The sequence below is a fragment of the Ixodes scapularis genome, unplaced genomic scaffold (genome assembly GCF_016920785.2).
Source record: "Ixodes scapularis isolate PalLabHiFi unplaced genomic scaffold, ASM1692078v2 PGA_scaffold10__122_contigs__length_95168666, whole genome shotgun sequence".
NCBI lineage: Eukaryota > Metazoa > Arthropoda > Arachnida > Ixodida > Ixodidae > Ixodes > Ixodes scapularis.
In genome coordinates, this window is record NW_024609836.1 from 31,166,603 (window position 1) to 31,178,649 (window position 12,047).

A 12,047-nucleotide genomic window follows, 5' to 3' on the forward strand; every position below is an offset into this window, starting at 1 on the left:
CTCTTTTTGGAAAGGTCTATATGTGTTCAAAAAGCAGCATCACATCGAACATACCAATATCTTGTTAAGAAAGTCACGAAAAGGAATATAAAAACGAATTAAACGATTAGCGAAGAGCACCTGGTGAATGTCGCTAACGCCTCGCTTGAAAAGCCCGTCTAGGAACCCTGACAGCTAGTGACGGAGGTTGTCTCGTCTCCGGCCACGACGAGAGAAGAGGGGCAGGAGGAATTCCCCTCTTCCCGAGAATGCCTTTTGTGTGTCGCAGAAGTCGCTATTGTCCCCCTACAAGATTATAGAAGATTAACCCGTCACTCAAAGTTCGTACAAAAGCAGCCGCTTCGGTGGCTGGAACGACTAGGCCATCCTCTCGACGTCAGCCTCGCCGTAGCTTTGCTCGTCTTGAGACGACCTACGTCATGATTGCGTTGGATGTCACGTGATCTCCGCAGGCCTTCTCCGAGCGCTTGCCAGAGTGGTCCGTTTATAACGAAAAATACAGCCACCAGGCTAAAATACAAACGTGCGATTGTCATTTACGGATATTGTGGATCATATTCAACCTTTTTTTGAACACGACAGGAATATTTCAAATTTCGTTGAAGTATCCCTTTAAAGGGATACTACAACGAAATTTCGGCGCTCATTTTTTGGTCTATGTGTGTTCAAAAGAGCAGTATCACATGGAACATACCAATATCTTGTTAAAAAAAGTCTCGAAAAGGAATTTTAAAACGAATTAAACGATTAGCAAAGAGCACCTGGTGGATGTCGCTAACGCCTCGTTTGTAATGCTCGTCTAGGAACCTTGACAGCTAGTGACGGATGTTGTCTCGTCTCCGGCCACGACGAGAGAAGGGGGGAAGGAGAAACTCCCCTCTTCCCGAGAATCCCTTTTGTGTGTCGCAGAAGTCGCTATTGTCCCCCTAGAAGATTATAGAAGATTAACCCGCCACTCAAAATTCGTACAAAAGCAGCCGCTTCGGTGGCTGGAACGACTAGGCCATCCTCTCGACGTCAGCCTCGCCGTAGCTTTGCTCGTCTTGAGACGACCTACGTCACGATTGCGTTGGATGTCACGTGCTCTAAGCTGGGCCTTCTCCGAGCGCTTGCCAGAGTGGGCCGTTTATACCGAAAAATACAGCCACCAGGATCAAAATACAAAAGTGCGATTGTCATTTACGGATATTGTGGATCATATTCAACATATTTTTGAACACGACGGGAATATTTCAAATTTCGTTGAAGCATCCCTTTAAGCACTTCATTAACTTCGAAACATCTGCTTCATGGGAGCAGGAGTTTGTACAGTACACCGAACTTGCTCCGACAAGAAGTCTGGACTGTCTCAAGCACATGCCGCTGCGGTACCTCTATTTATTCGTCCGTTTCAGCCACCAGATGGCGCGCGGATCGAAACGTGGTTGAACGCGCAACTTCTAGATGGCGCCAGTATCGAGGTGTGAAAAGGCCCGCGTTATCCGCTGCGTGAAATAGATCCCGAAATGTGCCGTGTTCTCGCGGCGGAGGAAGTTTCTCCCTCCCTCGCGCGCGCTTGGTATGTACGCGCGGTGGCCGAGTCCGGCCTCTGCGCTGTGTGATGCAGTGGGTGGCGCTCGTTTCTGTTCGGAGGTAGGAATAAAAATGCCGGTCCCCTTTTTTACGACGCTCGTTTCTATAGCTTGTATTTCTTCTTTTTTTTATCTCAAGTGACCTACAGTACCGCCTGTTCGAAATCGTCCTTTGCGGTGAGCGATTGAGAGTCAGGTTAGCATTTTATTGGGGTCAGCACTACACGTTCAATAGAGACCTCGGGCGGCGATGTAAATATGCATTGCTCCCCAAAGTGTGTCCAAGGTGCGCAATGACAATTGGAAAGGGTATTGAAGGCGCGCGACCGTCGGTTGGTAAAATACGTGCGTTAGATTCACTTATTCAGTCTAAACATTTTTGCCAACGTCTTTTATCTGTTTCGACAAATGACATGGTCGAGTCTATTGATAACCTTAGCTAGATCGGACGTACGGAGTGTCCGGGCTTTAAATAAATTTGCTTCGTTTATGTGAATGAATAACTGTTTTCTCTTTTGATTAAAAAAGATTGAGACCGGCCAGTTTGAGCGCGACTCAAACTGGCCGGTTTGAGTCGCGCTCACTCTCTTCGTGGTCACAAACCGTTTTGTAAAACATGTCACAAATATATATATATATATATATTTTTTTCTTTTTTTATTGCAATAATACAGTAGGCATCGCCGAACGCTCATTCTCTGCCGAAATGTAGCGCTAGAGGTCACAACCAGATGCCAAAAGTTCAGCCCGATCCGATACCTTATTCAAAAGTTGTAAGTGATTTTCTGAAAAGTTCAATGGGAACATGGCGGCCCATGGAGTTTTCGAATGCATGGAGCCCTCCCTGTATGGCGCCAGAAACTGAAAACGGGCAAAAATGGGCTCCGTTTTCCCATTGAACTTTTCAGAAAATCACTTATAACTTTTGATTAAGTTATCGGATCGGGCTGAAACTTTGGCATCTGATTGCGACCTCTAGCGCTACCTTTGTGCGGAGAATGAGCGTTCGGCGATGCCTAGTTTATTTTTGCGAAAAAGAAAAAAAAACTATTTGCTTTACACACGCGCCAAATTAGAGCCGCCATTGCTGACCTTCTCTTGTCTTACCGATATGCCGAGCAACTGAAACGGTAGTTGACGATCCTCTACAAAGGCCAATGCTTTAGAAAAGGGCACAGTTGCATCTAATGTGGCAATAACCTGGCCTGCTATGGTAATGATGAAGTGAAATAAACGAAATAAGAGGAAACAAAAACTGAAGGTTAGTTATGGCGGCGTTCCACCAAATATAATCGAAGTCGGGTCATTGAATTGGCTCACACTCAGTGCTGGGAAGTACTTTAAGTACATTGTACTTAAAGTACTACTTCAAGTAGGTTTAGGAAACTTGTACTTTATTTGAAGTACATTCCCTGGGTATGTTCTTGTTCTTTACTTAAAGTATTTTTTCTGGTACTTTCCGACGAAAGTACAATTCCCGACTTCAAAGTACGTTCCCCAAATTTGGTTTTGTTAATTTTGTATCACGAAATGATGCTTTTCCAACTTCGAAGAAATACTGGGAGGGATATTCTACTCTCACCACAAACGTGAGCAGACGACGCATCGCTCCGTTTGTTCTGGGGGCGGCTTACCCGTAGCTTTTTGAACTATCACTAGTTATCGGTAGATCAGCGCAAGGGAGGAGGTTTAAAATATTGGGTGAGCAAAATTAATCGTAATGTAGCACCTGAGTTTTGGTGGGGATGAGGTGCGTGAAGAGAAAATGAAATGCGCATAACGAAACAAAAAAGTGTGCATGCGAGCTGGTGATAATTCATCAGAATGTACGAGGCAAAATTAGAAATTAACCGCAATAAATATATATACATTACAGCGGAGCTTTTAAGGGCTAATTTCCCAGTATCATGTCCGTCAGCAAACAAATGATGACACGAAACTCTGGACAGCTACCGCCATCTATGAGCGACGGCGGCAACCAGACAAGCGGATTGCCGGTTGTCTGGTTGCGGCCATCACTCCTAGATGGCGGTAGCTGAGCCTTTCCACTTTGGCTTGCCGAATTTCGGCCGGCGATTACGTCATTCCACCATAGTACAGCTTCGCTGGTCTTCCTTCTTCACCAAAATGGAAAAACTGAGTTATTTTTTTTTTTTTTTTTTTTTATCGGTTTACTAATAGAGCAAGTTCAATAGGTGCGCGACAACGCTTCACCAACGACCGGGTGTCTCGGATGGAAGCTTCTTATTGCTGGTGACTTCAAAGCCAGGCGGGGATGCACCGCAGCTTTCAGCTCATCCCTTGTATGGCTTTGCTACGCACTATTCAGTTCAATTCAACCTTAAAAAAAAAAAAAAAAAAAAAAAAAAAAAAAAAACATTTTTCCAGAACTGCCTTTCATTCTTCTCCCCTTTTAAACAACGAGGAAGTAATGTGAACCGAAGCATGCCAAGTTCAGTCCTGGAAACTTCGAGACGTCTATGCGAATTAAACGCATCTTCAGATGTATACTCACAGAGAACCCAAAATTGTTTATCCTATGGGAGGTATTCATATCTATGCTACTTTTTCAACTCTTTCCTGACCGCGTTCATAGGACATCGATCAGCAGTAATCGATGGCTTCCAAGCGCCGTGAAGAAATTAAATTTAGTGCGGAGAATTATGTTCCACAGTCTCGCGGATAGCCGTCGGTTTCAACGCAGTTTTAAGGTTTATCACAAGCTGGTGGGTTCTCAGACATGGTCCTCCGAGCGGTGGTTGCACTTGTCTAACGTGACCAACTGCTTGCATCAGTCTTTGTAAAAAAAACAGCATTATTTACAGATTGCAGCTACATTGTGGAATATTTTTAAACCTCACGAGTTCTGGGCACAGCTTAAATTATGTTATAGGCGTCGCTTACCAGACGTTTGTCGGTAAGCATCACTTATTTTCAACGCTGTCCTGAGCCGGTGTGCACTTTTTATGTTCCCAACAAGGTGGACAAAAAGGCTAAATATGAAGGAATTGAAATTAAGACTGACAAAACCAACGTAGAACACACACACACACACACACACACACACACACACACACAAACAAACAAAGCATTATGCTGGGGATGCGAGGTTGAACTATCTGTGTCTCACCAATATAAGCGTTCCTTCGTCGAAAAACGCACGTGTTACGGAGGCTTACTCTCCGACGGACCAAAAATAGACAACATCAGTTAGAGTACACTAACCTTCAGAAGTGATAGCCGTGGGTTTGAGGCACGTTTTGTATATTCGGAATTTTTCTTATTTTTCGTTTAATTTGACATAGCTGTAAAAGTTTCGGCGTTTATGCGCCTTCCTCACGTATACATTGCATTTTCAAGAAATAAAAATTTAACATTCTTTTTCCACATTATACCAACCTCTGTTTATTTTGAAAAAAAAAAAAAAATAAAGAAAGAACTAATTGGTTGCATTTTGAAGTGCCTTTTGGTCCACAAGCAAGCTTTATAGTTCGGAAAGTAAAAGTGTTTGCACGAATCCCTTGAAAATTGCGACTTTTCCCGTAGTAAACTTTTTCGGTTTTCTTCTTTAATGTATTTGTTTATTAAATTTAATATATTTATGCACGTTCCTACGAAAACGGGACTTAATTGAGACAAAATGACAGGATGGCAGAAACGACCCCCTAAAACGGGATTGTCCCGGCCAAAACGGAACGTCTGGTGACCCTATTCTAACGTGACCTGAAAATTCTCGACTCAAAACCCCCAAATTTCCCGCTATCTCACGTACAACTTGAGCGACGACGAAAGTCTCTCGGGTGAGTGCTGCCACCTATGAGAGCAGCGGAAAACCACCATCAATTTCGCGAATGCGCTCGTTTTGCGCACAGAAACGTAGAAATTGGAGAAATCGACTCTCGCGAGGCAAAATATTGGTCACCGAAGACCGCTGTTCTCGAAGCAAAAGAAGCGTTTAGCCAGGGTTGACGCAGTTAATGAAGGTCGTTTCGTAACACTCGGTTGATGTTAAGGGTCACGTGTGCTGCCCAATCGAACGCAGCTGTATGTGAGCGCGTGTGTTGGGAGCGCCAACGCCAACGGACGCTGTGTGTGTGTGTGTGGGGGCGCCTCCGGGGCTAACAACAAAACTGTGCCGACAGCTCTTTCGATCCACCTGACCCACTGCGGACGGAACCATGGCCAACTGCGACCCGGAACCGTCCACCGAGACTCTCACCGTCACCCTCGAACTCAAAGACGGTGAGCATTATCTTGTGTACTGCGTTTGGCGGCGATCGTTTGCTGCTGTCGTTGCATAAGCAACAGGGCCGTGCAAAAACCGGCCAAGTCGTCAACGCCCTCCAGCGCCATTGCACGAAAGTAAAACTTGGCTTTTTCCCGCTTCTTGGTTTCGTTATCTCCCGGTGTCGTCTGCTAGCGGCACGAGTCCCTTGGAGACCGTGTGACCGTGCTGGCGTATTTCGATTTGGAACCGCTGAGACTTTCTATTTTCTCGTGTGCTGTGCTTGTCGACATTGTCAGGTACCCACGGGTGCCCCGGCGATTTATTGGATTTCAGCACCTGTTGACCGATGTTCAACTTAACTGTTGGCGCGTGCGGAATGGCAAACAGGATTGTGTCAACTGCAACGGAAACTCCGACCTTGAGCGTCGCACTCGCTCGCTCGCTTGCTCCGATTGTGGTGGCTCGTGGCTGCTGATAAATCGAGAAAGTTCGTCAGGTTTTCTGTGTTCGAGGCGAATAGGAGGGTCCGTTTGCGCGACATATTCTTCGCCAATAAAGTTGCTCTGGTTTGAACGTGTGCGAGAAACGCCAGCTGCGGATCTTGAGAAGTTGGGCATGATCCCAAATCTTGCAGGATACCGATGTTGAACTGTTGGTTTTTTTAAATATCAATGTGTATCTAGTATATAGTATAATAATGGAAAGAAGAAAAAAAATGTATGTTTTGTAGTAACACTTATAACGAAAAATGACGGCGCATTGCAAATCGGACGGATGTTTTTGTTCAGAAATTATTGACTGGGCGGCAATGCATGCACTTGAGGAACTTGGGCTGCTAAGTACTCTGTCTGGGTGAGGGAAAGGGTGTTTGGGGGGGGGGGGGGGTTGACTTAACGAGTGTTTTTTGATGATACGCAACAGATGGCCCCTACATTCGCGTTATACAGGGTTCGTTTAGTTTTGCCTGGAACGTCGTTAAAAATTCGCTTGGTCACATTAAGTACGCGACAATATTTTATTATAGTTGATTGAAATTTCGTTCTTCAGACCTAAGCAGCCTGGGACTCGGGTGGTAGTAAACTGGGTTATTGGTTGCAGACATACTTATGTCCTAGTTTACGCTATTTGACTGTTTTTTGTGCCTCTAGCTTTGACTCTGCAGAGTGCTCTAACGCGCTCAAAATTGGTTTGTCACACTGCCGGAATCCTTAGGTCGTTTGCACAGGTCTGGCAAATGGGAGCGTTAGCGGAATTGCCCCCCCCCCCCCCCGAATGCCGCCATCTGTTTAGCCTGCGTGCCGATTCCAGTTTGCTTCTTTCGTTTCTTTTGGTTGTTTTCTTTCGTCCGTTTGCTTGTTTCTTCTTGATTTTGTTCGGTCTCTTGACGTCTCGTTTACGCCGACGTGTTTTCTATTTTTTTTTTTTTTTCTTGTTTGACCGGTTGGAGCTGGCAAGGTGTATCTGGCGGTGTTCGTTGGTTTGTTGCGCGCGTGTTGGCTCGCGTGCACCTCCCCAGGAAACAGGAAGCGCGTTTTATACGCGAAATATTGACAGGCAATGATTTCCCCTGGAAATTGGTTCGAGTCGACGCGGTAATATATACGTAGGGTTCCGCTTTTTCGTTTTTTTTTTTTTTTTTAATTAATTTTTTTAAATTCGGCGTACTTTTTTCGGTGTTCATTTTAAAATTCAATTTTCGTTTTTTTTTTCGGCGTATATTTATGCCTAGAAAAGTTTACCGTTTTTTTTTTCGGTGAATATAAAATAAACATTAACGGACACCGGATCAGATGATCCGTGCACCGCTGATAATTGTGATCACTCAAAGAATAACGGCACAGGTACATTGAAAAAGAAATGTACACTTATTTTGGAAAATGTGTGCTACTGTAAAAGAAAGAAGAAAAAAAAAAACAGAAGTACGAACAAGTCAGATATGAAGCTTATGCCCCCCCCCCTCCCCCCCCCCCCCCCCAAAAAAAAAAAAAAAAAAAAAAAAAACACGGAATTTTACTTTCTGCACATCAGGATTACGTGATCTTATAATACTATACACACGTGTACTTTCCCAGGTTCTCCTCGTTGATCCGCACTCTTTCTTTCCTGTTAATATGATCCTGAGCTTCGAGAATGCCCTCTCAACGCTGACACTGGCAGGCTGAGGAGATGAAGCGCTGCCTGGGCCATAATCGGCCAATTAACCGATTGTGACCGCCAAAAGAGACATGGTGCGACGTTTTGAAGCTCAACACAAGGTGCAGAGCTTGCATCAAGTCAGTCTTCCTTACAACGAGTTTGAAAACACGCTCGTGCATGGCCAAGTCATGGGGCATTTCGGACTTCACGTTTCGATCGATGATGCGCACATTAAACCAAAACGTCGTGATAGCATCCGTGTATCCCATACATGCGGACACGTTTCGAGAGACACTGTCGTTCCACTTTTTCGCCACCACTCTAGGTTCGACTGGAACTCAAAATGACCTTTTCCGGTTAAAACTAAATTTTAGAAAATGGATTCGACGCACTTTTATCGTTTTTTTTCGGTTGAAATTGAAAACGCCGAACCTAAAAACTGACCTTTTTCGGTTAAAAGTCACTTTTTTTCGGTTAAAACTGAATTTCCGAGAATGGATTTGGCGTACTTTTATTGGTTTTAATCAGTTTAAACCGAAAACTCCGAACCCTAAATATACGTCTGAACTAGTTGGACAAATTACAAGTCACAACATATTTTGTTTTCTTTTTCGCGAAGTTATTGCATTTTTAAATTTGATCTGAGGGGCTGGGAGGCTCTTCTGGCAACACTGGGAAAGTGACGTCAAATGTGGAAGGAAATCATACTTTTGATTTTTAATTTCTAGGTCAGGTGGCGGAAGCTACCGCCCGTTGTAAATGGTACCGCCCTTAGCATCCATTCATCCATGCTTCCAAACAAGCGCACGTTTGCCCACACCAAGGGTGGGCATTGCGCGTGCGCGGAAACCTGGTTCGAGTGAAGTGACGCGTCTGCGCATGCGCAGTGCCGACAGCAGCGCCACCGCAGTACCGTGACGTCAGGGAGTTGAGTTGGTGTATGGCTCGTTCCTGGGCTGTTTAAAAGAAGTTTGATGGTGTGCGATGAATGCTAAAAAAAAACTCGTTCTTGCGAAACGAGAGAAAAAAAAAAGAGCCATTTTATTTTGCGAAGGTGGTTGGTTAACGAAGCTGTAGAGCACCACCACAGATGATTCACCAAGAGAGACACAAAAGCGCTTCACCAAATGTTTATTTACAGTGTATATACACCATTTTGAAACGGTAGTTATCATTGCTTTGCGATCACTATGATGGGTTCCATTACATCTTTGGGGAGATGCTTTGCTAAAGTTAAATCTATAGATATAATGCTTTACATATATTAAGGCTGCTGCTTTTATATATGCAAAGCTGCAGTAACGTCCCCCTACTCGAGCGGGAGAAGGCCCATTGTTCTCGTATGTATCTCCATTAGCACATGTTTCGGCGTCTCTCCTTATCAAAATGCATATCGAGGTGACGAGGCGTATATACATTTCCATACAATGGAGCACTTTTACATGCAATTTTTGTTTCTGCACATGGATACCAGAAATGCATGGACCCCTGGCCATATACAGCTTCGCTGTAAAAAAACACGCTAGATACCGTGTTTTGTAAACTGCCTGCTCGACTTGCGATTTACAGCACACGACATGTGGCGTTCCCCCACTGAAGTGCGCGGAAAGTTTGGAATGTTTTGGCATTTCATTTATTTATCCTCAAGGCGTGTAGGATTGCGGAGGGAGTGTGGGGAAACACCGATTTACAAGTACAGTAAAATATCGGGAAACGTCGCCCCACTTTCACTGAAAACTGAATTAACCTAGACAAGGGTAAAATCGGGCGCTTAATGTGTAAGTTGAAGAATTCCCAAGTTTTGAACACGTTAATACTGGCCGCTTGAACGAAATGGGCGCTTCCGTGGTATTTTACGGTAAGTGCGTTGGGAAATAAGCAAGTAAGAAAAAGGTTCGGGTGAACAGATTAACTATTACAGTCGACAATCGAAACAACAGAGGGTGGGAGGTGGTTCTACTTCAAAATGGTCAATAATAATAAAAAAAAAGATTTATAAAACGCTTTGAAATCGATATAAGGAATTACAACTTTATATGTGGTGATCGACAGGCGAGGGGACATAAAAATGGAGTGAAATGAACCGTTCTCGTTATGTAATTTGATTGTAAGAAATTTGTTGAAATGAGCTAAGACGAGCAATTTTTCTGCGGACGGATAGATCTGGGAGTGAAAGATGGGCCTTCATTTTAAAAACAATTCCAAATCGATGATAAAAAAATTAAACGAACTGATTTGTTTCATGTAATTAGTGAACTGAAATAAGGATCCCGAATAGATGATACATACTGAAGTTTAGATCGTATAAGAGTTTTGTATAAGATACGTTTCAGTGATTGCGGGGCTAATGAAAAATTCCTCTTCAGATAGCCTAGCGTGCTGTTAACGTCGATAGTTATATATAATCTTTTTTGTGTGTTTCCCATGTGGGGTCGGACGTGATACGAACTCCTAACTTGCATTTGGAAACCGATTGCGATGATATGCCTTGAATATTGTAGTTCGACTTTGTGGTCGTACGTCGTGATACGCGCATAAGTTTACATCTAGTTAAGTTTCGTACCATGGACCGTGGTTCACGCTGAAGAGAAGCTACGTGTATATTGTTTTATAGTCGGTTTGAATCAGCAAATTGTTTCTTCTCAATGTATAACGGAGTCGTTAGGAAATGGAGATATTAGATGATATTAGAGATGCTAGACCATTTATGTAGACGAGAAGTAATAAATGACCCAGAATTGAACCATGTGGAGACTCGTGAATGACAAAAACTAAGTTTGAACTAGAACCATGGAAGGTAACCAGTTGTTTGCGGTACGTCGAAAAGGAACGTATCTGATTTAGTACGCTGGGATCAATGTTTTGTTTACTGAGTTTAAGTGGTAGTCATTTGTGGGATACCTAATAAAATGCGTTTTCAAAATCCAAGATGCACTCTACTGTTGAGCGCCGATCAAGTTTACTATGAAGGTCATATGTAAAAGATTCAAGCTGCGTTTCACGTCAGAATCATGTTCGGAAACCGCCGTGCTGAATATCTTGACGACCGTTTGTCACCTCCTTGTGGATTGGAACCACCTTGGAGACCTTATAATCATCTGGTAAAACATCGAGCTCAAGAGACTGAAGCTAAAAAAGAAAGATTTAATGTAATCATTTTCTTTAAATATTCGTGTGTATATATATATAATTCCAGCTGAAGAGGAACTTTTCAGAAAATGAATTATCTTCGCATTACCTTCGAGATAAACTTATAATGGATACATTGGCAGGTAGTCATAATTGATGCATTCAGGAAGAGAGGTGCTTACCGTAGTATGACTGAAAAAAAAAAAGTGCTAACAAATAAATTATTGAGGGAATCAGCACAATACACATTAGAAATGAGACTATCGTCGTCGGCATTACTCACCTTCATTTGCCGTTTCCTCAATAGTCATTTTGAATTTAGATATAATAAAGAGCATGCCTTAAGAGTACAGCCTTGGTATTCTGAGAATATCTTTAGTTCGGGTAGCGAAATCAATTCGCCCATTTCTGGAAGTCGAACTTCGTCGGTTCAAAGAGCAAAAAGGATCTGGAAGCGATTTTTTGGGGATCTTGTTTCAGTTGGCAATACCTTGACGCGAATCGCGAGGTTCCAAGACTCGCGAAAAACCAGAATGTCCTTGAAAAGGTTTACAAGGAGTCTCCAGCTTTCCTATTGACACTGGCTGCAAAACGTTGACAGATTATTCTCCACATGGTCAACAGAAGGTCCGCAGACTGTATACGTGGTCTCGACCATGTCTACAGGAACTGAAAAATAAGTCATCAGAGTCAACAAAAAGTCATCACATTAAAAAAAATACCGACATAATTTTTATTGCTAAAGACCGACGATCAGTTCGCGCTTTTCACTTTTCCCTCGTTTCCTCTTCTCCCCCTTCTACTCTGTCCATCGTTGCCTGTTTCTTCCTCTCCCATGGTGAGGAGGATCTTCTGCCTTGCAGAATCTTGAGTCTGGTCGTCGGCCTTTAAACTCAAAATAGATATTACACGACATTTTAATATTTACCTCACATTTAATTCACATAAAATTTACCTCACTATACTCCGTCTCACATTAGGGA

General features: G+C 43.3%; 1 protein-coding gene across 1 annotated transcript in view; it reads left to right on the forward strand.

Annotated features, from left to right (window-relative positions):
* The first annotated feature begins 5,557 nt into the window (after positions 1-5,557).
* Positions 5,558-12,047, forward strand: part of LOC8038672 (ribosomal protein S6 kinase alpha-5) — a 176,825-nt gene continuing 170,335 nt past the window's right edge. The window contains exon 1 of the mRNA XM_029971487.4: positions 5,558-5,813. Coding sequence (XP_029827347.3) covers positions 5,750-5,813 — 64 coding nt within the window. The 5' untranslated portion in view covers positions 5,558-5,749. The remainder of the gene's footprint in view (positions 5,814-12,047) is intronic.